Here is a 27,266-nt window from a genome sequence, read left to right as displayed (position 1 = left end):
CGTAGAGTAGCGTTAGCCGCTGAATAGCTTAGCGCAGAGGCTAATGGATCCGAAGTGTCTCTTAACATCCCCACTAATAATGCCCGAAATGATACCAAAGGTCTACACTAGTATATATAGGTTATGCACTCATAAAACGATGGATTGTAAAGTTTGTAAGTACACCAGAAGGTTATGTAAATAACACTTGCCTGCTGGCTTCTGCTCTCTGCTGTTGTTGTTGCTGCTGTAAGACGAGTGCTTAGGGACATCTACAAATTACAACACCGAAAAGAGATGCAACAAAAATATTTTTTAATTTAACTTATTTTTTAAAGTAAGTGCTGTAGTATAACTAGCAGGAGACAAGTAATAATTGAGGTAAGTTTAGAGATATTACCTTATTTAATCATTAAATTAATAAATATTTTTGTTGCATCTCTTTCGGTAGTTGTAATTTGTAGATGTTCCTAAGCACTCTTACTGCCCGGTAGTAACAGCAGCAGCAGCAGCAGAGAACAGAAGCCAGCAGCAAGTGTTATTTACATAAACTTCTGGTGTACTTACAAATTTTACAATCCATCGTTTTATGGAGTGCATAACCTATTTGTACTAGTGTAGACGTTTGGTATCATTTCGGGCATTATTAGTGGGGTAATGTTAAGAGACACTTTGAATCCATTAGCCTCTGCGCTAAGCTATTCAGCTGATAACGCTACGCTACGCTAACGCTCCCAATGTTCGACCCAGGTGAAAAAAGCTTCTGGGGGGGTGTTTGGCTCGAGATCATGGTGCAAAGGACCCTAGGGTGAAATTACTCCGAACCATCACTTTAAGTAGTACTCCTGGAACTCTAGTTTCCTGGGTGAAAGTCTTGTGTTTTCTCCATAACTTCATCCGGGACACAAACTCAGCTCCCCCACTTGAAAGCACTGTGTTTTAGGACCCAGTTGGGTAATACTTTTTTCATCTTTGTTTTCTCTTCCAAAAAAGATTGGCTCACCTGGTGGTTTGTTTTCAACCTGCTCATCTGACTGCTTATTGACTTCAGCTCCGCATTCAATACCCTCATTCCACAACAGCTGATAAGGAAGCTGGACACACTGGGTTTCAACACATCTCTCTGCAGCTGGATACTGGACTTCCTCACCTGCAGGCCACAGTCAGTCAAAATTAGTCTATTAGTCTAACATTTCATTTATATGGGATTGTTCAGGTGCCCCAGGAAATTACGCCGGATGTCCCTCATTTTGGCCAGATGTCCGTTACCTTCGTCTTTCTTTGTGTTGGCATTTCAAACTCCGGTAGATTTATGAGGACTATGGTTAACTGCTGCTCAGATCTCTGCAGGGTAAATCCAGACAGCTAGCAAGACTATCTGTCCAATCTGAGTTTTCTCTTGCATGACTAAAACAACTTTTGAACATACACATGTACCACCAAAACAAGTTCCTTCCAGAGGCTATTTTACAGAGGCATCGTCATTGTGTCCGGCGCTTAACACCGCCCTAGACGATTGTGATTGGTTTAAAGAAATGGCCAGAGCATGTTTTTCTCGCTTCCCGGAATGCTGTGTGGACTAGCCAGACCCTCCTCTGGTGCGCTGTGGAGGTAGGTCTGGCAATGCGAGACTGGTCAAAATAGGAGGCAAAACATCTAGCACCATCACACTGAGCACTGGCGCCCCTCAAGGCTGTTTGCTCAGCCCACTTCTGTTCACCCTACTAACCCACGACTGCTCTGCCAGGTCCAGCTCCAACCACATTATTAAATTTGCTGATGACACAACAGTAGTTAGTCTCATCACAAACGACAATGATGTGCAATACAGAGAGGAGGTGCAGCAATTGGTCAAGTGGTGTGACACCAACAACTCCTTAAATGTGGAGAAAACCAAGGAGATGGTTGTTGATTTCAGGAAAAGACGCAGTGTGAACATCCCAATGACCATCCATGGCACTGTTGTCAAAAAGGTCAGCAGCACCAAGTTCCTGGGGGTGTACATTGCCGATGACCTGAACTGGTCCATCAAAACCACAGCCATCACCAAGAAAGGAACCATCGAGAGCGTCTTAACTTACAGAGGAGCCATCAAGAGCGTCTTAACATACAGAGGAACCATCGAGAGCATCTTCACATACAGAGGAACCATCGAGAGCGTCTTCACATACAGAGGAACCATCGAGAGCGTCTTAACTTACAGAGGAACCATCAAGAGCGTCTTAACATACAGAGGAACCATCGAGAGCATCTTCACATACAGAGGAACCATCGAGAGCGTCTTAACTTACAGAGGAACCATCAAGAGCGTCTTAACATACAGAGGAACCATCGAGAGCGTCTTAAAATACAGAGGAACCATCCAGAGCGTCTTAACATACAGAGGAACCATTGAGAGCATCTTAACATACAGAGCAACCATCAAGATCGTCTTAACACACCGCGTCACTGTCTGGTATGGGAACTGTTCTGTCACTGACCGCAAGCCCCTACAGAAAATAGTGAGGGCAGCAGAAAAGTTCATAGGTGTCTCTCTCCCCTCCATAGCCAACATATACAAAGACAGATGTGACAGTAAAGCCGCATACTGACCGACCCATCCCACCCATCCCAACACCTCTTCACACTTTTGCTATCTGGTAGGAGGCTCCAGAGCATCAGGGCAAGATCCACCCATTGCTCCCTCTACTTGAGATGACACACACATAATGTATACATGTAAATGCTCAAGCACTTTCAATGTGTGCCATCGCACACTGGTACCATATCTTGCATGTGTACGGTACTCGTCACAACAGCACTTTTTAAAAATTGTTTTACTATTTAATGCTGCCCCTTTTTTAATGAAATTTTAAGGAAAGTCTTTTTTTATTTTGTCTCCGTCTATTATGTGTCAGTTCTTTTTTTTTCGTAACATACCATGAACTATGGAGAACAATATCTAGCTTCCATGTATGCCTAGTGTGTATTATGGTAGTGACAATTAAACTGATTCTGATTTATGCCCCTGACTTCTTTTTAGTAATGTTGCAGTGTTCAAAGATCTCAGCAGTTAACCAGTTGGTAATAGAAATACTGTTTCACCTTGTGTTATTCCTGCAAAAATAAACTCTGGATGTTTTTTTGCAGTTTGTGTTTAGTTACACCAAACAGTCAATACTATAAAGAGGTAACTGTAAGCCAGATACCGACGTACACACTGACTGTGTAAAAAGTGTGCTGATGGCTCAGCCTCAGTTTCAATCTTTTCCATATTTACCACTGAATGCTTTCTGAAAGTGGTCCAATTCTTCTTAAAAATAGCCCTAAAGTTGCAAGTTGTTCCAGATAGATACAGCTCTGTGGAGGAAGCTGAGCAAGTGCTCCACCTCTACAGATCAACCAGGTTCTCTGCTGAATATTGTCGCCTACATACAGCACACAGGAGGGACTGAAATAACCCATTGTGCCCTCTCTGAGTGGTACTAGATTTCTGCAACGTGCCAGAGAAAAAGGATGGGGGGCACTTGTCAGAACTGGGTTTTTCAGCTCCAAAGTGATGAGGAACAGCTCTGCAGGCTCACTAATGTACAGTAAATGTGATGGGTGGGTTGAATTGTTGAGTTATGCAAGGCTTTCAGCCCTCTGTAATAGTGCAATACTTTGGCATGTTGCGTAACAGATTTGTCATCCTCGCTCTTTTTAATGTGGGCCCAACGATACTTCCACTGTCCCTGGTCCATTTCAATCCATGGCCTTTAACTTTGCATAGCAGTATTACTGCGATTAATTCACCTCTTCAATAACTGTGAGAGCTTTTTTTTCAAGGAGTGTAGTGTATGCCATTTTACTGCAATGCAAATTTTAACAACTGCTGGATGCGACTACCATCCACGTGGCAGGATCACAAAAATTAAAATATAATCGTAACACTATTAATCAAGTTCAAACAAAATATCCTTTGCTCGGTGGATGTTTTTCAACACTATAATGCTGCCTCTGTGTTCTGTGTAGATTTCGACATTGCTGATGCTGCATCTGTGTGTCTATGAATTTGTCTGTGTCTCCAGCTGTATCTGTGTCTGTTTTGTGTGGTTGCCCAATCTGGGACATGTAGCCGTGATGGGGTCAAGCAGAGGTTTACCTGAACACAGTTATTCTGTGGACAACACCCCTCCTTTGGCCTGTCAACCATTCCTGATGGCAAGATAACCTCGGAAAACAAGTCCTGCTTAATGAGACATTTAGGGCCCTATTTTAACGATCTGAAACGCAAGTATCAAACGTGAAACGCAAGTAACTTTGTGGGCGGATCTCGGGCGCTGTTGCTATTATACCCGCGGGATAAATGACTCTTGCGCCCGACGCAAATCTAAAATGGGTTAGTCTGAAGTAGCTTGGTGTGGTTTGGGCGTAACGTGCAATAAACCAATCAGAGCGTCATCTCACATTCCCTATAAGAGCAGGCGCGCTTGTTCCATGGCGGATTGCTATTATGACGGCGGATTTGCCTGGCGCATGCCAGCAGGAGCTGTCCGGGATGCGGCAAAGTAATAAATGCCCGTCTTGACCGGGTGGCGATGTTGCTGCGGCCTCACGGGCACATCTCCACAGTCTGGAGAGGGTTGCTGCAGCCATGGAGCGTGGGCTTCCAAACGCACCACCTGCTCCTGTTGTGCCCCTTCCTCCTCCCCCCACTCCATCTCCGTCCACCCGCTCCACCAGGAGCGCATTGCCACTCCTGGACCAGATCCCACCGGAGTGTCCAATCCCGCCATAGTTCAAATTTAAGTCCTATAATATTTCCTCATTTATCTCATCAACACATCCATGATTTATGGAAATGTTGTGTAAAGTGTCTCCTGATCTATCCAAACACCTGAAGCGCATTTCCAGTAATATTTTTCCTTGTAAATTATGTATGGTTTGCAAAAATGGGAACTGCTGCGTCCGTGTAGATGAGAGAAGCAAAGTGTATGCACGTTGTGCACACGCTACATTATGGCCAAGCATGTGCCCCTAAAATAGCATCTGAATAACGCGCCATTGACTTTAGACTAGGTTTTTCCTGGTCAGTGGGGGAATTTTTTCTGAAACTGCAAAATAGCACTAGGGAACGTTTGCGCCTGAACACGCCTTCTCTTTTCGCTGAACCGCCCCCGGGAGCGCAAATACATTCCCTAATTTACAGACGTGAGTCTGTGGAGGGAAATGATACATGCGTCGGTGTACAAAGGCAATTGCGCTGAATGCAAGATAGGGCCCTTAGTCTCTTCTTAAATCCTCATTTATCTTGACTCTGTTAAAACATTGTTCTGAATGTGTGAAATTGTCCTGTTGTGTATGTATTGCCTAAGGCAAAATAAGGCAGGTTGTTCCATTAAAACCAAGACTGTGACACATGATTGAGCCAGAACCAACTCATTAGACATTAAAGTTTTTTTTTAAAGGGTTGATTCACCAAAATTACAAAAAAAGTATTTTTGTCTCTTGCACTTTAACCAGTTTGCATATAGGGACTATTTCCTCAGTAGACAATTCACCTCAAGGAAGGCCTGTGGACCCTGTTTCCAGAAAGGGACATTTCTTGGGACGGACATCTGACCCATTCTGACCTTAAGACTAAAAAAGGCAACTTTTTTGCTGCTTTTGGATGTTCAACCAAAATAAATGCTGAAAGTAAGCAACATGGAATAAAAATTCACAGATCAAAAAGGTGTTTTACAACATTTTACTTTTACGAACGTGTTGAATTTAATATCACAAAAGGTGAGGTTAATCCTTCTTTTAAGCCAACATAAAGTTAAGTGACTGTCCTGATTCTGAATTAAGCTAATGCTAGCTTATGTCAGTAAAAAGATTTTTTTTTTATTTAAGTAATAAGTAATATATCAGTATGATGCTGAAAATTATGTTTGTCATTTATGTTATTCAAGTAGCTGCTCAGTGGCTGAACTGGAGTTCCTTGAGTTGCCACCATGTTAAACATTCCCAACTTCACAGCAGAAATAAACATGGTTTTTGTATCATAAATACACGTCTGGCATTTGTAACTAACATAAACTGTAAAAATAGTGGAGATAACATCCGTGATGTCACCCATTGGTTTGTGGAATGTCTTTTTGAAACCTTGAGTCTGGTGATATGGGCGTCGCCATCTTGGTTAGTACTCTGGGTACTGGCGCCATTCATCAGCATGTACAGAACAGAACTACATCAGTACAGAAAATCTGCAAACTTTCCCTTAAGTTACCAACACTAGCAGTAGCTAGCTTGTTTGGCAGAATGCTGAATAAAACATTTTTAGCCCACCAAATGTTCCAATTAACTTTGAAGTGAAAACTGTATGTGTAACGGCATGCCACTACCTTAGAGGGTTTGGAATCTCCTCACCATAGTTTCACAAAATAGGGGCCCCAAAACAACATTCTGCACAAGACCCCTAAAAGGCTAGAAGTGGCCCTGGTTTCCGGAATGAAAAATTGCTGAATTTCTTTAATGTCCTTGTGTGTTGCGAGAAACTTAAATTCAATTCTGTAAATTAGATTTATTAGACACACTGTCTGAACTGTTATTTGCAAGTGATCTGATCAGATTTGTGTGTCAAGACATTACCAATCTATTTGCATGGTAACGGTGTTGGCGTCAGTAACCATCTAGCTACGCTGGTGATGTGGCTTTCCAACATGGAAGCATGACCTAGCTAACTAGCCAGCTGCTGAATGAGTAAAATTTAACAACTTAATTCTTTATCCACACGCTCAGCGCAGATGATTGACAACTTTGTTCAGCTCATTTTCTGTAACGTTAATCAGTGTAGCATAAAAGCATGGTGGAATTAACGCTAGCTAACTAGGAAGCAACCTACTAATTAGATAGCTAGCTTGCTAATTCCACCATACTTGGTGCTACACTGGCTACACAAAATGAGCCCAGCAGCTCACTTCCCCCTGCCAGGAGATTACGCTATCCACCAAAGAAGTAGTCTGCAAGGGAGGCGGAGGGACCGCATGGGTGTGCTAGCTATCTAATTCTTATCTCATATGTGGTCTGATAAACAGCTAATTCATGTCGTGGCTGTTGCCTGGCAAAGGTGGCAGTGTCAGCACTGTCGGCTGTGTCGGCGTTCCCGTGGGACGTGTGGTCATACTGAGACACATCTGTAGAAATCCGATTGGAATAGCATTTCAAACCACCTCCTTTTTTCTGGATACAATCTGGATATGCCAAATAACGGCTTTATGCTGTCAGTCAGAACTAGGCCTTAATAATAATAATAAAAAAACAAGTAATACTGCACGAGGTGAAGTGAGAAAATGTGTTGGTATGCAATTTGGGTGAAAAGTCTAAATTTTAGTTCCACGTCTATTTTGAATGACTTGTTAAGAGGAATATTTTCTGCAGTGAAGCCTGTATGTTATCCTCCCAGCAGCCAAGGACTCAAGGGAGTCAGCCTGGATCGGATGATACTGCTGTGGAGATGAGCAAGGCGACAATTCTGTTTTTCTTTGTTTGCATCGGTGTACTTAAACATGTTCCAAACATATATAAGAATATGATGTGCTGCTCATATTGGCTTATATTGGCTCTCCTGCACTAACAACTGTGCTAATAATGGATATAAAATTGAATGGAATGAGGCTTGCAAACATATGGCTTTTTATTTAATTGGAATGAATATTGTAACATTAAATCAAAGGAAACATGAACACCTGTCAACATATGTAGATTTTGCTCCTTTTTTTAACAAATTCAAACAACAAACTAATGGGATCTTAAATTGGGCCCATTCCATTTAAATACAGAATGAAAACAATATGCAGATTGTAGAGCAAAATCAGAACAATAGACCATGATGAAATAATCATAATGTACAACACAATGTTCTTGTTCATTCACAAAAAAAAAGAAAAGAAAAAAAACCATGTAATGTTAGTGGTGACATTATTTTATACAGTATATTTTTTGGTTTCTTTCAGATAACAAATTACTCTATTCACAGAATATACAGTTCAATAAACATATTGTTTACCAGTTCTATTTTAGGGTGTGCTCACGTGTGGGGCCATTATTATAAATTGCATTTCTTTTTTTTCTTTTTATTTCTCAGTGTTTGACTTATTCACAGTACATGCTTCTAGCCTCCAGACACAGCATTTATTCCTGCTGTTTGTCCAGTCAGTCAGGATACTGCAAGCAACCACACAAACAATACAAGAGCAATACCTTAATCAAGTCTAGTCCCATGAGCAGATTTTGTTTACAAAAACTCCACCAAAATCAAGATATTCTTTTCACCCAGATCAGTCAAAAGCTGTTTTTTTTGATTGTGTTGGTGAATTCTATTTTATCTTACAACAGAGCCCACCCCTGAATACTGCTGTTAATCACAAAGTAGATGAGAAAAGACTGGGCGGGCCCTTTTAATACTGCAAACCCTTCACAAATAATGAAGGGGTTTCTATACACACCTGTGGGCTGAAAAAAATCTTTGGTCAACATTAGCAGTATGCAACAAACAGTAAAGACAGATCATATATAATACCACACAATAACTTATTGGTCAAGCTTACAACACTATAGCTTTTCAACAAAGACTATTTTTGAAAACTATTGTCCAAATGAATGAAATGACACATGTAGAGGTTACTTCACTACTGCTTTTGATCAATACATTATGCACAGCTTCACAGGGAAGATATGGATATCTGACAACAAAAACACCAGAAAGAAATAACTCGCATGATACAGTTTCATGGATCAACTCTCACTTTGGACAACACATGGACAAATTCAGTTCATACAAATTCATCTTTTTAAGGTCTAAACTGGGCTGTAAGGCAAACCAATGCAAAACAAAAATCAGTACTGCGTCACAACAGAAGATTAAGACTGGAAGGTTGCATTGCTCAATGTTGAAAATTAATTTAGTGTATGTTTCAGTTATTCTTTATATGTTGAAGTGTAAACACAGACGGATGTGTGTAAAGCCATTTGTTAGAAAAGGAAGTTGCATTTGCCACAACAAATGAACTCCTTATTGTACTTTATTTTTTTTCTCTCTGACAAAAGTATTGGACTACGATATGGAATTTAAAAAGTGCTAATTGGTGAGCCTTCTTTAGGTGCCCAAAAACAACAACTACAACAACAACAACAACAACAACAACAAAAGAACAATTAGAACCAAGGAAATCAGTCATGTTGGCATATGAGCTCAAAACCCTACTCCTGGTCTATTGTGGCACCTGAGCTAACGGCTAGGTTCCTGTGAAGGTTCGGGTTCTGGCTGTGCCGGTTTCTGCTTCGCACAGAGGAGAAGGATGTATCACAGCCAGGGACTTTACACTTGTGAAGCAGTCGCAGATGGACAGTCTTGTAATGGGCTCTGAATGTGCCCTTGTTGCTGTAGACCTTTTGGCAGACATGGCAGGTTATGGGAGATCCACCCCCGCCTACCTGAAGCCCGCCTTGTCCTCCCCAATACAGCCCAGGGTCCTCTCTTCCCCGAGTGCCAACTCCTCGACCCCAGGCCTCCCCATGCCGATCCCATCGCAGCTTTCATCGCTGTCCTCCATGGGGAGCGCCTCCTCATCCTCTTCAATCCCTTCCCCTTCCTCACTACCGGCACCGTCTGAGTCCCAGGAAGATCGAGCACTGCCGCTGCCACGAGGTGGGGCAGAGGAGGAAGTGCTCAGGTCCAAGACTGCCCCATCGTCCCCATTTCCACCCCCTTCTCCTACTCCTGATCCCTCCATTTCTCCTAAGGGAGAGGTCTCAGCATTGGTTGGTGCAGTAGACATTTTGCTCATTGGGAAGACCAGGCCCATGCGATTGTGTCCTCGGAAGATGACAGAGGTTTGGCTAGTTGGGTCTCGATGGGGCAGATCTCTGTCCCGCTGGTCTTGGTAGTAGTCTCGGCCAACAGAGTCTCTGTCTCTACAGTGGGATGAGGGCAAGTATAGGGTGTTGGCTGGGCTGAATGAGTCTTTGGTCAGCAGTTTGTTGTGTAGGTTCAAATTTGCACTGTGTCTGTAGATTAAAAAAACAAACGATGAATGTATTACACCACATGGTGAAGATCTTTTATCTAATATAACTTAAAACCACATAAAATATACGTTCTTATTGTCATGCTCAAGTGACTGAGGCCATGTCCACCCTAAAATGCCAAAGCAATAGACGAATGCTAGAATGTCTCCTATAAGTCATCCTAATGATTATAGAGTCAGCAGTTTTTTTTGTTGCTATTTTTGCCACATTATTTATTGTTAACAGATGAAGTGTAAAGAAAAGAACAGTCAGACGTGTCGGATCCAGTCATCTAATATGGACTTCCCTTTAAACAATGTAAATCAATATGTAGTATGTGCTGCAGTATAAGTTCTGTTTATTCTACGTTTAGTGTCTGCATATGGGCACATGTTCACACAAGTGAGGACAACTGTCCATGTGTACAGTCTTAAAACATTTTGGTTGCATGCAGACATCTGCACAGAGTCTGCGCAGCTCCTGTGTGGACAGGTGACAATATTTCCGCCACGCAGATAGTTGCAGCTACATGAATGCAGAAAGTATGATTTGATCATAAGGGCCCAAGTGTTTGCATGTTTCAGTATAGGCTGGGTTAAAATAATCAATTCTCCTTTAAATCAATCTTTGTTTTAGTATTGATTAATAAAATCCCCCAGATCTTTTCATATATTACTTTTTACCATGGATGTGTTGAATTGACTCCCTTTTGGGGGTTAAACATTAACCTGGTGCATTATAAAAACAATATTTGAGGGTTGCTTCTTGCTTGTACAATTTACAGCATAGGTTCTCTGAGAATATCCTTTATATCCAAGCAAAACTGGTATTGTAACTGAAATTTGCCTAACCTAATTGATATTGAATGGTATCAGAAATGTATTTGAATCAGGACCTTGTGAAACAGAATCAAATAGGGAAATTATTGGTGATACTTAGCCCTATTTCAGTAGCACATGATTGAGATCCACTGATCTGATGCTATATTGCTGATATACAGGGTTTCTGCTAAGTAGACCCATGAGGAAACTGTATATATATATATATATATATATATATAGTACACCTCATTCAATGCATTTCCTTTATTTTCATGACTATTTACATTGTAGATTCTCACTGAAGGCATCAAAACTATGAATGAACACGTGGAATTATGTACTTAACAAAAAAGTGTGAAATAACTGAAAACGTCTTATATTTTAGATTCCTCAAAGTAGCCACCCTTTGCTTATTTTGATAGTGCTGCAAACCCTTGGTGTTCTCTCAATGAGCTTCATGAGGTAGTCACCTGAAATGGTTTTCACTTCACAGGTGTGCTTTGTCAGGGTTAATTAGTGGAATTTTTTCCCTTATTAATAAAAAAAGCAAAGGGTGGCTACTTTGAAGAAGACATGTTTTCAGATATTTCACACTTTTTTGTTTAGTACGTAATTCCATATGTGTTCATTCATAGTTTTGATGCCTTCAGTGAGAATCTACAATGTAAATAATCATGAAAATAAAGAAAAAAACGCATTGAATGAGGTGTGTCCAAACTTTTGGCCTGTACTGTATATATATATATATATATATATATATATATATATATATATATATATATATATATATATATATATGTATATATATATATATAACATAACAACTGTATATGTCCTGAATAAGCTAAATGGCAACGCCAAAGAGTTGTGATATGAACTCTTCGGAAACAGCTAAATGTACAGGTTTACATCTGTCAGCAATCCTAATAACACACGCTGGAACAATAAGAAAATATGGCTGCCTCTCACCTGTCTCGGCTCCTGCGGGAGGGGAAGGCAGCATTGCAGCCGTCCACTGTGCACATGTGCATCTCCTTCAGGTGGACATTTTGGTAGTGCATCTTGACGCTGTAGGGGTTCTTAAAGGTCTTACTGCAGATCTCACAGTGGTGTGGCAGGTCAGCGCTGGGGTCGAGGTGAGACAAACCTGAGTCACTGTAGTCGTCTACACAGCTGTCCAATCCCAATCCCTCTCTCTGGCGGTCTATGAGCTGGAGAGCTCCCCCGTTAGTCAGCCTGTGCTCACCCTCATCCCATCGGAGCTCGGAAATCTTGTCAGCTGCATGCAGCGAGTTTGCATGATCCCTGTCCTCCCTGTCTTCATTGCCATTTGGTTCCTGACAGAGTAAGTTGTTGTCACAGTGATTCTCCATCAGTCTGTCTCGGAAGGGCGAGGGTGCAGAGGTTTCAGCTTGCCTTTGCTCATCATCTTTGTCCTCTCTCGCTGTCATTTCTGTATCTAAGGATTGGTCCAACAGATGCTTGGCGCCCTCCCTTTCCTTCTCTTCCCCAACGAAAGCCCCTCTCTCCTCCCTAGCTTGTCTTGCGCACATATGTCCTTCTGCTCGGCGTCCGTCACACTCTTCCTTGTTCCTGTCCTGTAAAGGAGCCTCGTCCTCAGAGCTGCTCCCCTTGTCCATCTCCTCATCCCGCTCTATCACTTCCTTCTCTATCTTTATTGGCATGCTTGACTTCCTTGACTTTTTCTTTGGTATGGGGTCTGTCATGCAAGGATCAGGGGCTGTGATGGGCTTGACAGGTACGGAGGAGGATAACAGAGGTAGGGAGGGTAGTGTGCCTGGGGTGTTGGCAAGCTCTGCCGGAGTTACCAGGCTGCGGTAGAAAGGCAGGACTGGCTGTACTGTTTTTAAGTTAGGGAAGAGGATGCCACTCTGGCCCATGCTGGGGAACGAGCTGCTGTGGAGTTTCGAGCCAGTGTCGACATGGCTCACCATGTAGCTGGGCACTGACTTATGGCTTTCTGCAGAGCAGACAGGGATGGGGGTTCCATATTCAGACCTCTTCTCTCCTTGAGAGCTCTCATCACCAGACAAGCTGCCCCGCAGGTCTTTGTCCCGGTTGTTGCGGTTCATTGGCATGTGTAGCCGCGGGTTGGGGTTGGCACTATGGCGATTGCGACTGCGCAGCGAGCTGAACACCATGTTACAGCCCTCGATGGTACACTTGTGCTTAATCTTCAGGTGCACTGCATTGTAGTGGATTTTCAGAGTTCCTTTGTCGTAGAATGTCTTCTCACAGGCATTGCAAAATACCCGACCTTTCTTCAAAGAGCATCCACCTCCTCCCGAGACCCCTCCACCGCTGCACCCATTCCTGTCCAAAGAGCGCAGCTTGCCCTCGGGTGACATCTGGGTTACGTCAGAGCTCATGGAGGGTGTGCACGGCGTGGATGGCCCATCCGAGTAGTTGTCACTAGTGGAGAAGTCCTCTGCCTCGATCTTTGTGGTGGTGGTGGAGAGGCTGTCCATTGGCTTGTCTCCGCTTTGGTCTAGATCAGCAGTGAATGAGACAGAGCTGGAACCTAGCAGGCTGCTCTCTGGAGGGTGGGAAAGAGGGAGGGGATTGTCCCTTCCTAGACCATCCCGACCTTGATCATCTCGTCTCTGAGTCTGCTGCTCCATTGATCCGCGGAATGGCTGCTGGTGCTGCTGGTGGTGCTGGTGCGGCGGTGCCCCTGTTGGTGAGCCCAAAAACGGAGCAGGAACAGAGCCTAACAGTTGGAAGGGCAGCATAAAGGCCATGCTGTTGACAAAGTTCTCAAAGTGGTGCATGCTGTTGCTGCTCAGCTTATCGACTTTGGATGTGGAGAGGTTGGCAGCAGTGCGTGGGGTGTTGCGCTCAATGAAAGTGCGGATGTCTGAGTTGGTGCGAGTGCTGGGAACCAACACTGCCTGGCCCTCCTTGTCCTGCAGAGCCATCAGCTCCACTATGGACTTGGTCTCGCCAAAACGCAGGAACTGCTGCAGTGTGGCAATCTCCTCCTCGAACGTCATGATGGCCCACCGGTCCAGCACCTTCCCTGCTACATCCTGCAGACAGAGCAGGAAGTAAGCAACACGGTAATGGTGAGGGGAGAGGGCAGGGGTATGAAATAGATTGAGAAGGAGAGGGAAATTGAAAAAAAGAGAAAGGAGAGAGAGCAATTTCATCATTAGCATTATAAGTGTCTGTTGGGTTGCTCATATGTATTCACAGAGTGGTTTAGGTGACACACCCTATAAAGCAGACTGGCAGGGCAGCTAAATAAAGGAATCAGATGGAGTGTTAATACAAGCAGGCAGTGCAGAATCCTAAGAAGCCTCATTACACAGACGCACAGTGTTTCATCTTGCAGGTCATTTCTCTTCATTTAAATCATGTGGATGTACTCACTCTGCATCAGCAGAAGCAGACAGAGCACACACACACACACACACACACACACACACCCTGGTGAGAACATGCATACAAGCATACTAGCAGACACGTACACTCATATACACACTCCCAAAGGCATGCAAAATAAATACTCGCACAAACACACACACACACAAACACACACACACACACACACACACACACACACACAAAAAAAAAAAAAAAAAAAAAAAAAAAAAAAAAAAAAAAAAAAAAAAAAAAAAAAAAAACACACACACACTGATCAGAGGGCGGCTCACATTGATCAAGCAGGTCCTCTCTCCCTGAGCCCTGCAGTAATCACATGTGAGTTTGGGTGTCTTTGAAAGTGAGGAGCGGCTTCGTGCCGTAACCGTGATTAATATTTCATCACAGAGCATTCATTGGGCGCCTGTCGAGGATTCTGACTCTACGTTGGCCATTAGATGAGCTAACATGAATTAAACGCAGCCCAACTTGAATACTTGATGATGTACTAATCGAAGTGAGAGCTCACACTGAAGCGGGGCCTGCAGCCCAGGCCTCGGCCGGCTTGGCTCCAGCTTGAGAGGAAATCTGAAGCAAAAGACATAATATTTACAAATGTACCCGGCACAGTTCGGAGACCTCCCCAAGCTGGTGCTACCATGGCATCAAGCCGGCTGCATAGGCAGGTTACCAAGAGAGTTCATGGCATTGGTCGCTACATCACATCCCTACTCTCTCCTGTCTTCAGCCATGCTTTACTGACTCCTCTTCTCCCTCCTCCTCCTCCCTCGTCTTCCTCAAAAATTCCTTCTGTCTCTCCCTTCATTTTCTCCCGCTCGCTCATACTCTGAGTTTTAGGGTCGCATGTTGGCCTCCAGGCTGTTTTTAGAGGCTTCTCCACCCTGAGATGAATTACACCACATGCTACGTTGGAATTGTTTTCATATTTAAAGGAATAGCTTTTCATTTTGGGAAATAGTTTACATTTCTTCAGAGATTTAGAATAGAAGATTTTATACCAATCTCATGTCAGTGTGTTAAGCACAGAGCTGGGGTCAGAATGTGTCAAAGTAGCTTATCATTAAGACTGGAGGCAGGGGGAAACCAAGCCAAAGCTAGCCTAACTGTCCAAAGTAGAGAACTGCATATCTGGATTTGTGGGATGTGTTAACATTACTGCAGGGAAAGGAGGGGCGGTCCGAGAATAGACAGTGGGTCCTGGGATTTAGGAGCGCTGCTCCTGATCAGTGCTGTAACCGGCTGTTCATAGGTTCGCCTAGCTAGGTTTTATAAGGAAATAATGAACGTACACAGTGCATCCAGTTGAACACCAGCCAAACGCTTTATTAACCCTCCTCTACTTCCTCTCTTTCTTTCTCTCCTCCTCCCCGGGGCCCTCGGCCCCGCCCCTTTCTCCTACGGCAACCTGAAGGATCCAATCAACGGGTCTTCTCTGCTTCTCTTCATAGCCGTCAGATTCATCTACCAACAATTATAAAACTGGCTCAGGTTTACCTTGCACCAGCTCTTAATTATGCTGTTATAGTTTTAGACTGCCGGGGGGACTTCCTTCCTTTGACACACTGAGCTTCTCTCTCCTCTTTCTTTCTTTCTTTCCATCTGTATGAATCCATGTCCCAGAAATGCTTGTTACTAACCTAGCTCTGGGGAGGTTATTTCCCGGAGCCCTTATGTTTTTTGTCGCCCAGTTTTCCTTAGATTAGGGTGGCACCTAAATCATGGTTGCAACTGTTGCCGTGGTCCTGCTCCGCACCCTGCTATCCCCTGTTACACCCTGCTACGCTCTGCAGTGCCCTGCTACGCCCTGCTGCACCTTGTAACGCCCTGCAGTGCCCTGCTACATCATGAACTACTACAATTACTATGTCATAGTTCCATTATCTTTATTGTGACTATTATTGCCACTGTTAATCACACCCCCAACTGGCATCGTCAGACACCACCTACCAAAAGCCTGGGTCTGTCCGAGGTTTCTCCCTAAAAGGAAGTTTTCCTCACCACCTGAGGTTTCTCCCTAAAAGGGAGTTTTTCCTCGCCGCTGTTGCACTAAATGCTTGCTCTAGGGGGAATCACTGGAATTGTTGGGTCTTTGTAGATTATAGAGTGTGGTCTAGACCTACTCTATCTGTAAAGTGTCTTGAGATAACACTTGTTATGATTCGATACTATGAATAAAATTGAATAGAATAGAATTGAATTGAATTGACTAACATAAAATCTGTTAGAGTGCCCCAGCTAAACAAACCCCAGCCAACAACACATGTTCTAAAATAATAAGTGTAAAAAAATTAATGAATGCAATGTCACGTTGCCCTTATTGCACTAGAATATTTGTAATTATTGCACTAGTATAAATGGAATTATGCACTAGAACGTAGTTTCGCTACTTATTACCGACAGGTATGCATATCTTTATTAATACTACACAGTTTTTCCTGCGGGACAGGAGAGGACATAAAATCAACGGTCAATCTATTGACAAATCAATTTAAGGTTTGTGGTGCGGGCGGTAGCAGACACACACACACACACACACACACACACACACACACACACACACACACACACACACACACACACACACACACACACACACACACACACACACACACACACACACACACACACACACACACACACACACACACACACACACACTGCGGGAGCAGGTGGCAATGGTCAGCACTGGGAACGGCCGGGAGCAGGATTGAGAAAACAGTCCCGCGCAGGGATCTAGTCCAAAGTTCAAAAACAGGCCTACCAACCAGGGTTCAAAATTAATTTTTTAGTCCACCAGCCAAATGGCTAGTGAATGTTCAAATTTCACCAGCTACTCAATATATTACCATTGTTTTTGTGGCTGGTGAGTGAAGCAGATCTACCAGCCACTTGCATATTTGGCTAGTAGATGGTGCTAATTTTGAACCCTGCTACCAAGACCTCTGAGGCTCTTTCACATGGTGTATATTAAACCCATGCGCATGAACACATATATAAAAACAACTATTTGTGATATATTCTTTTTAATTTTAGATTTTTCAGTCTCCCAACACTTCTTTGCAGCATCTCAGGCTGCAGCACCCGTTGCCAGATATGGCCAGCAAACACAGGTTCTGGTTTTGGTCTCTGTACAGGCCCAATGGTCCAAAACCTGACAACCTCATTGTGAAAACAAGGCTTCAGGTTGCTGTGCACAGTTTTTGCACCCAGGTGTTTTCTTTGCCAAAAAAATAGTACCAGCACATTTTTAAACTTGAACAGAGCCAGGCAAGCTGTTTCCTTTATATTAAGCTAGGCTAGCTTTGACTCCTGCTCTGCACTCAACACACAGATCTGAGACTGACACACCCACACACACACACACACACACACACACACACACACACACACACACACACACACACACACACACACACACACACACACACACACACAGGGGCTGCACGATATAAGGAAAATGTACGCGATAACGCTGTTGAATATCGCTGTAACGAAATTACTTGCAACAAATAAACAGATATTAAAGTGTTCTCAGTTCTGCTGCTTTCAGTATTCTGCTAAAAATCAACAAACTGCTTGTTGTATTTAAAGCAAATGAAGGAAATCATTTCCAACATTCTTTAATTGAACACATTCAACACTGAACTGAACAAAAAAGGCTGCACTAAAAAAAGAATGACCGTTACATTTTAAAGTGCAGTGTTCTACTGATATTTTCTTTCAATTAATACAGAAAAATCTCTGAGTGTCTTTGGCGATGTGTATATTGCACCAGTTGATATCACGATGACGATAAAAAAATTATATATTGTGCAGCCCTAACACGCACGCGGGCGCTCGCACACACACACACACACACACACACACACACACACACACACACACACACACACACACACACACACACACACACACACACACACAATAAAATAGTACTCCCCCACTGCTAACCTGGAGCACGTATCCCCGTATGTAGTCCTGCAGGGTCCAGTCCAGTGCGTTGAGGATCTGGATGACCTCCTCCTGCTTGAGCACGGAGAACAGGCGGTCCAGCAGGATCTTGAGGCGGATGGGGATGGCCTGGGTGCCGTACAGCATCAGGCTGCAGATATCGAACACCACGTTGGAATGCACGATCTCCACCTGGCTGCTCTGGTACATGTGGTGCACCTTCAGTTTACTCAGGGCTAGAACACACACACGCACACACACACACACACACACACACACACACACACACACAGACATACAGACACACACATACACAACACAGACACAGACACACACACACACACACACACACACACACACACACACACACACACACACACACACACACACACACACACACACCAGAGTTTACAGGATTAGATTTGTATGAAACTTCACCTCGGACCCTGAGCAAAGAGAAACAAGGGAGGCTAGAACAAGTATGTGTATATATATATATATATATATATATATATATATATATATATATATATATATATATATATATATATATATATATATACACATATATACAATTTATAAATGTAAGCAATAGAAAAAGTAAGAAAATAGCAAAAAAGATTGTAAAATAAAAAAAGTGACAAAAAAACGACTGATACTGTTGATACTGTGGAAAAAAAACGTGTGGTTTGTGTGTGTTTAGAAATTCACTCTGTCAAATAAAAAAAAAAAGACTGTTTGCTGTTAAAAAGCTGACCAGTTAGAGATGTGATTTACACAAAACTAAAGGGAAAAATTGGAATGGTATGAGCAATAAACCATGAATAAGAAAACATTATAGCTGTGCGTACACTGTAATATTATAAAATGCCACCCAGATTGAGTGGTGCTCTGCATGAGAACATATGGCCAGGCCCGTCCTACATCGGTGGATAACGTCAGTTGAGTACGAGTTTGTCATCTGGAGACAATAATACATGATTCAACATTCAAGGGGAATGCCGTTTCATTTTCATTGTAGTCAGAATCAGAACACTTTATTGATCCTCTCAGGGAAAGCATTTAGTTGCAGTTGCTCACAGTCAAATTCAAGGTAAGTAAGAGTAAGAAAAGAGCAATAAGTATAAAAGTATAGAATAAATATAAAATAATAAGTATAAAGTAACATAGCAGTAAGAAATAAAAACGTTAAGTGAAGTAAGATTAGGTTAAAAAGATTGTTTCAAATGGATTGTGCAAATTCTATTGTAGTGCAGTGTCAACATAATACTGTACGGACATAAGATAAAATAAGATAAGAAAAACGTTATTGTCCGTCACGAGTAACAGAAAAAAGGGCAGGCTCAAATGACATAAAAAAATAAATATTAAAATACATATTAAGAACATAAAGATACATATAGAAACAGTGTAATAACATTGACTGTAGGAACATGTGCAAAAATGCAAAAACAGTGCAAGAAGAAGCCTGTATAAGTACAGTGTGAATAATAAGTAGCAGCAGTGAAAAAAATAAATCAATTATGCAGAGCTGCAGCTACTCCTGAATACATGTGTTCATAATCAGCATGTAAACTAAATGAAGATGATGATGATGAATCAAAACGGGTGGGAAAAGTACACAAATGTTTGAGACATCAGTTCAAATGACTGTCAACAACGTAGCTGTTACTGAGAGGCTTCACAACAGCAGTAACAATAACAACGCGTTTTCTTATTTGTAACGCTGTCTATGTGCATGTTCTTTTTTTTTTGCATCACAAAAATAGCCCCGTTATGGCACAGTCTGTCATTTTTCATTTTAAATACCATACAGACCATTTATATTAGTGGTGAGTGATAAGGTACGTATTTTTTCTGAAAGCAACAACTAATACTCATACTCATATTTTCGAACAGAGCCTCGAATGTCTTTGCAGAGGGAGTTCTTACCGTGTGCCACCCAGCCATGCTTGCAGTTTTCACACTGCCTCCTCTTCAGCTTCCCGGACTTGAAGCTGTCACAGTTACAGTTCACCAAAGTGCAGCAGATAGCCTGGTAACACACAAAAACACAGTTTTTCTTATTTTGATGAGCACAAAAAATATATACTTCCTGTTTTTAAACCATACAGTACACCCTATCATGTTAATGGAATTGCTGACCCCTTCAGAACTTGATTACCATCCTAAATGCTCTTCTTATAAATTAAATTCACAGTGTCAGTAAAAAAGAAATATGTATTTTCTTCTTCCAACAGTTTTATTAAGCAGCTGATGTATATATTGACCGAATTATTCAGACCCCAGACAGACAATTATTTTGGCTCCAGATGAAATGAAAATGAAAATATTGCAAATATTCACATTTGACCAAATTCAGCCCCGACTAATGATATGAAATAATGTTGTTGTAAACTTCTAGATCTTGGGCAGAATCTTAGCCGCTGGAGCTGGCAAGTGTAAAAGGTTGACGTTCCATTTGGGCTGCGAAACATTTCTAAATTCCTAAAATCAAAGGTGTGAGCTGTTATGCCTTTTTTATATTTTGCATCATTCCAAAAGGTAGGTCAAATTTGTATGAATCCAACATAATAGCGCTAATACAGAATCTCTCTCCGAAACCTCCCCCTGTCTGTGCAGCGAAGAAGTGTCAGAGTGTGTGCGTGAGTGTGTGTGTGTGTGTGTGTGAAAGTGTGTGTGTGTGTGTGTGTATGTGTGTGTGTGTGTGGCTGCAGCTCTGCTGATCTCACACCGTTCCATGAAAAATGTACAACCATAGAGTTGCCCACGGAAAGAAAGAGCAGAGCTCCATTCAGTAATTTTGCTCTGTCTTCGTGTATCACTCATTGCCTGGTTTCTCCTGCACAGGTGTGTGTGTGTGTGTGTGTGTGTGTGTGTCAGTAGTGCTGCAGGGCAGGTCTTATCTACATCTACAACGAAAGGTCTCGGACACAGCTGGACCAAAACCATCTCAATCAATGAAGGCCTAAGGCGGGCACACGCACGCACGCACGCACGCACGCACGCACGCACGCACGCACGCGTTTATTGTCACATGCACAGTAAGGAAACATGTTTTGCTGTGCAATGAAATTCTTCCTTTGCTGTCCACAGAATGTCAAACTATGTAAAAGCTGTACTTAATACTACCAATATACAAAATAAAACAATTTTAAAAGGCAGCATGTGAAAAATAAAGCAAAAAATAAAATAAACACACACAAACACACACACACGGTCAGAGGACTATGTCCATTAGCCCGTCTGCTAATGGCTTTTATCTTTGCAGGACGAACGTGCAGGAAATCAGAGCGAGTGGCCAGACACACAGAGAGCCTCAGAGTGAGGAGTGAATGACAGTAATGAGTCAAGTTTTCTGGGTAGCTGCTGACTCGGCAGCGACCCTGCGGAGAAGACTCCAGCTCACTGATACACTAAGAACAACTCTGATTCCCCTCTCTCTCTCTCTCTCTCTCTCTCTCTCTCCCCCCGCCTTGGACCAACAAAAAAAAAAGCATTTACACACCAGGAACTGAGGGACAAGCATCATCAGATTTATGATCAAAGCCACAGTTGTTAGTGCTACATGCTGGAAAGCGCAGAGTGGCTGTGCTACGCCACCTCTCTCCCTCTGCATCTATAATGCATGATCAGTGGGGGTTTAGTATACATGAGCGGCATGCTTAGCTCCTCGCCGGAGCTCCCTCTCTCTCTACGAGCGCAGAAAGAAGAAAACGTGTGGGTGTATGTGTGGATGGGTCGGGGACCTCCTCCCCCTCCTCCACCCTCATTTAGTCAGCCGCTTGGTTCTGCGCTCCAGGCTGGGCCTGTCCTTGAGATCTGGGATCACATTATTTCACCTCGCAATAACCTCTCATCATTAGGACGGATAATCTGACCCGAGATGAAGGCTGCGGCAGCTACCTGGCCTTGAAACGCAGCGGGCTAAAAGCTCTGGCCTTCAGTCCCGTGACATCTTTGCTTGCCTATTTCGTCTCTATCGCCCTCTACGTCGGCTTTTTTATCTCCGGCTGGCTAACTCAGCCTCGTCCGGACGGTGGTGAGGTGTAAGAACCCCCTTTTGCTCATCTCTCAGCGACTTAATCCCATCATTACAGAGCGCCGAGAACCAACACGGCCCAATTAGGCTAATCCCATCCCACTGTGGGCGCACACACACACACCTCCTGCTGCTGTTCCCCCTAATATACATCTCAATCAGGTGGCCAGCCTGTAACACGCACACACACACACACACACACACACACACACACACACACACACACACACACACACACACACACACACACACACACACACACACACACACACACACACACACACACACACACACACACGTTCATCTTAATAAGCAATTCATTTCATGAGTTCCTGAGACAAAGAAGAAGACGAAGAGGAAGAAGACAAACAAACTTCCTCCATGCAGGTGCGTTGGAAAATGACACAAAAACTTAAAGCAAAGGAAAATCCCGCACACTGCTCAGGCTGAAGCATAGCCAATTATTGAAGAAAACATTTCACTTCCTCTGGACCTTCATCAAGAGTATTAATAATTAATAATTCATCGGCACTGTCCCTTTCTTAAATAAACTGAACGGAAGAAGAAGAAGAAGAAAAAGAAAGAAACATGGCAGTGCAGGCAGGGCCGAGGCAGCAGTGGCTCTCTGTGACCAAGCCCCCCCCCACCATCCCTTTCTCTCTCTGTTGTCACAACAAAGCCACGGCTGTTCGCACGCATCACTGGCGTCGCTGACAAGAAGACTAATTGCACCAAACGATGCGGCTGGGTCAGTGTTTTTGAATACTTTTGATGTATAACAGCGTAGCAACACATCAGCCCCTACACACACACACACACACACACACACACACACACACACACACACACACACACACACACACACACACACACACAACACACAAAACCACACCTTGAATACAGGACACATGCCTCCAATTAGCATGTCTCCAGTACAGGTTGTTCAATACATGACAAGTGGTGTAGGCATAGGCGTAATTTACAGGGCCAGTGCCCTCCCCCCCAAAATCTAATCATTTCCTTTACTTAAATAAAGACATTTGCACCATAACTTGTTGCAGAAAAGAAATTGAAATTGTTGGGGGGCACACATGATAAAGTCAGGGCTTCTTCACCTAAAACGTAAAAAAAATACTTGTGGATAGTAATGTTAATGCAAAAACAAAACAAATATTAGAAATGTTGTTTCATTTGCGGTTATATTTATTGTTATTTAGTCTCCATTTTTACTTTTTTACTAGACCAAATGTCACCTTTCCAGTGTGAGCCCATACAGTACCTGCTCCAACGAACGGATCTGGGACAGTGCGAGAGAGTTGGCGCAGCAGGGATGTATAATAAGACCTGGATACAGCGTTGGGGGGCCGGAGCCCCGCTCATTTCCCCCTTTCATTTCTATGAGAGTTGCTCAGTGGCGCATGAAGACATCATGGAGCCAAATACTGGCGCTGCTTCCTCCCTATGTGGCCCGTAGAGCAGGCGCACTAGAGACCTCTGCCCGGCCGAACGGCATATATGGCTATGTTTTACTGCTTTGCCGACGATGCGTATTGGCAGAAAATCGAGCGAAGTTAATGACCTCTTCTAAAGAGTCCATCATGTTTTTTTAATCCTCCGTGTTCTCCTTGGCTACTAGCTGTAGAGGAGGGGGAAGGTGCGCGATCACGGAAGGCTTGTATCATGTGGATGCTCCGACAGTGTTGTTGTCATTACTTAGAATTCCTCATGGGGGCGGCGGAAACTATGCGCTATAGCTTTAAATGATTTTAAGGTCCTGTGGCATGAACATTTCCCTTTATGAGGTTTTTTAACATTAATATGAGTTCCCCCAGCCTGCCTATGGTCCCCCAGTGGCTAGAAATGGCGATAGGTGTAAACCGAGCCCTGGGTATCCTGCTCTGCCTTTGAAAAAAAGTAAGGTCAGATGGGCCGATCTGGAATCTTCCCTTTATGATGTCATAAGGGGAAAGGTTACCTCCTCTTTCTCTCCTTTGCCCATGGCAAGCTGGTCAAGGCCACACCCCCACCCTATACCTTGCCCACCCCCCCTTCTCTCCTCCTCAATAGCTACAGACACAGAAATGGCACATACTAAGGAAAGCTCATTGTGGGACTGGCTCTAGTGGCTGTAATTCTGCACCAATGCTGAATTTCAGGAAAGACACTTCAGATACAGTATTAGGGGACCACTAAGGCCTATATAAAAGCATCCAAAAAGCAGCATGTCATGGGACCTTTAATGGTGCGGCTCTAGACTTTCCAAATGTCAGCGGTCTGAATGGATCAAATTCTGATAGAGAAACGAGTCATTTCGCGGGGGTTGTGATGCTTAAAAGAATATATCCACTGTATAGCCACAAGAATATATCCACTGATTTACAGACGCGTCTTTCACCCTATGTAACCCTATGGGAAAAAGTGTTTTTGGGCCAGAGGGCATCACACGACGGGTTGGGAGTTGTGTTGCCACGCACTGTTTGGCCGCTATGTCAAATTGCTTCAAAGCCCGGCGCACTTCCTGGGGGCCTAGCCTCCAAGGCAAAACCTGGGGCAAAACGCCCACCTCCTCATTGTAAAGTTGATTCCTGTGAGCGCACAGTAATAATTGAAGGCAACCAGATGAGTGTAGCAACATTTGTATTAGCTCAGAGCTTCTCCGTTGGTGATCATTCTTGACCTGATCGTAATCTAATCAAAATAAGGTCCAATTACTACATTTGTTTCCCAGAGCTTTCAACCACCATCTCAGAGTTTGGAACAGGTTTACTTATGTCATGCGATGACAACTAAACTAACTCCATGACAACCGGAAAAACACACTCCGTCTGCCAATGAAGGCTGGGAGATGCGCTTGTGGATGCTTGTGGATGCGCTTGAGATGAGCAAGTGGATTTAAGTAAAGACTACTGCGAAGAAATGTGATTTTTGAATAATGTGGAGGAATGAAATACTCTTTAAAAACATATCTGTGAAATCAAATAAAACACTTCTTCTCCTGATACTATGAACCTCTACAGCCTTGGTCTCTCTGAATCTATTTATCTCTGTTGTGTATGAATTTGTATGGCACACTTCATTCCCCCCCTATATAAAGTGAAAGCATATTCACTCTCCTTGCATATATGTCTTGACTCTGCAGCCAGCCCTCAGTCCCTCAGTTTCTATTTGTTGCAGTCAGAGGCATTTGGGCTGAGAGACAGTGTGCACTCAGAGGGCAGGCTGTGTAGGATGGACAGATGGAGGCCATGGAGGGAGGTTAAAGAGAGAGAAGGTGAGGTTAAGAAAAGAGAAAAGTGTGAGGTGAAGAAGGCATAAAAAACAGTGTTTGCATACTGTACCATGACAACCCAATCCTGAGGGTGCATGCCTATACCTTTTCACATAAAAACACAGGAGACACCAACGGCTGTTTGTATTGGATTTGATTCAGGTTAAAGTTAACCTGTATACATTATTTCCATTGCAAATTTAACTATTATAATTTCTGGCAGATTAGACATAGAGTTTCCTGGGTTTCATGAAATGATCAAATGCACTGTCTCAGTCCACTCTCCTTTCTTGCAGTGCTGAAATTACAGTTTCAAAAATATTGTGTGGTGACTTTTAAGCTATAGAATATATGGATATAATATATAAAAACGGCTACAGTATGCATTCTAAGACAGAAACAGAAAGCTGCAACGATGAATCGATTAATCAATTACTTGTCAACTATTAAATTAATCGCCAACCAATTTGATAATCGGTTAATCGGTTTGAGTCATTTTCTTCTTTTTTTTTTTATAATAAAAAAAGGTACATATTCCAGCTTGTCAAATGTGAATATGTTCTAGTTTTTTCACTCCTCTGTGACAGTGAACTGAATATCTTGGGAACACTGATCCACATTTTTCGCCATTTTCCGACATTTTAGGCTATAGACCAAACAACTAATCGTATAATTGAGAAAATAATGGACCGATTAATCGACTACGAAAATAATCGTTAGTTGCAGCCCAAACAGAAAGCAACAAAAAAGAAAAAGGAGCAAATGTTCTGTCTGGTCAAAGTGGAACATCATCTTCATTCCTCCACTGGGCTGCAGCCATGACTCACACACACACACACACACACACACACACACACACACACACACACACACACACACACACACACACACACACACACACACACACACACACACACACACACACACACACACACACACACACACACACAAAAGAAATACAATGAAATGCTTCTTTCTGGCTCTTAAAATCAAATTGGGCAATATGTCCTGAATAGCCACGGTGCTTTAGAGACTCGGCGGAAGCGAACAGCTGCTTGGATGGAGACAGTTTCGGGGACGGACGGGGACTTGTTGGCCTAATGCGCTGGAAAACTATAATCAATTATCAGCTGGCCCGGCACGAACGGACACTCGATGGGGAAACAGGCGTCGCTGGTGCCAGAGAGTGAATAACAACAGGGCGATCCGAGCGAGTGGCGGCCGAGGGAGAGCAGATCAGGTTTTACTATCAGCCATTAATCACTTAACAAGACAATGATGAGGCAAGGGAAATACAGGGACGTGAGAGTTTTCCTGATGGGAAATACAGTATGATCCCTGAAATGCGTGGCACACATTTCATTCATTGAAGCTTGACTTGTTGCACAAATTAAACTAATATTCTGGAGAGAAAAAAAAAAAAAAAAACTTTCCTGGAAGCAGCCAGACTGGGAGCTCTGCTAGACAGGATGTAACACCTCATGTTGTCCAAAACAGGAATGAGATTATGATTTGGATTGTTATGGTTTATACTTCCGTTCATGATTATTATCACTAAATATTTCTCTTATTAGGATTTTTTTTTTTTTTACAAACTTGCCCCATGCTCGTGTGGTTAGTTTCCAGGATCAAGAGGCTACAAAATGTTTCCAGAATGTCCCAACTTTCCCAAATGTACAACCACATTCAGTTAGTGGATACCACCCCTTTTTTTTTCAAATTAACTAATGCTTTCTAGATCAGTTATAAGAAAACAATGGGATTTCTAGGTTGAATCTTTTTGGCTCGT

The 27,266-nt window shown here is 43.0% G+C and overlaps 1 protein-coding gene across 1 annotated transcript in view; it reads right to left on the bottom strand.

Annotated features, from left to right (window-relative positions):
* Nucleotides 1-7,594: 7,594 nt before the first annotated feature.
* bnc1 (basonuclin 1) overlaps nucleotides 7,595-27,266 on the bottom strand; it is a 24,849-nt gene continuing 5,177 nt past the window's right edge. The window contains 5 exon segments of the mRNA XM_039795696.1: nucleotides 7,595-9,416; nucleotides 9,419-9,990; nucleotides 11,781-13,861; nucleotides 18,168-18,403; nucleotides 20,100-20,202. Coding sequence (XP_039651630.1) covers nucleotides 9,184-9,416; nucleotides 9,419-9,990; nucleotides 11,781-13,861; nucleotides 18,168-18,403; nucleotides 20,100-20,202 — 3,225 coding nt within the window. The 3' untranslated portion in view covers nucleotides 7,595-9,183.

The sequence above is a fragment of the Perca fluviatilis genome, chromosome 3 (genome assembly GCF_010015445.1).
Source record: "Perca fluviatilis chromosome 3, GENO_Pfluv_1.0, whole genome shotgun sequence".
Lineage (NCBI taxonomy): Eukaryota > Metazoa > Chordata > Actinopteri > Perciformes > Percidae > Perca > Perca fluviatilis.
The sequence above is the reverse complement of the archived record's forward strand: the minus strand, read 5'-3'. Positions and strand labels throughout refer to the sequence as shown.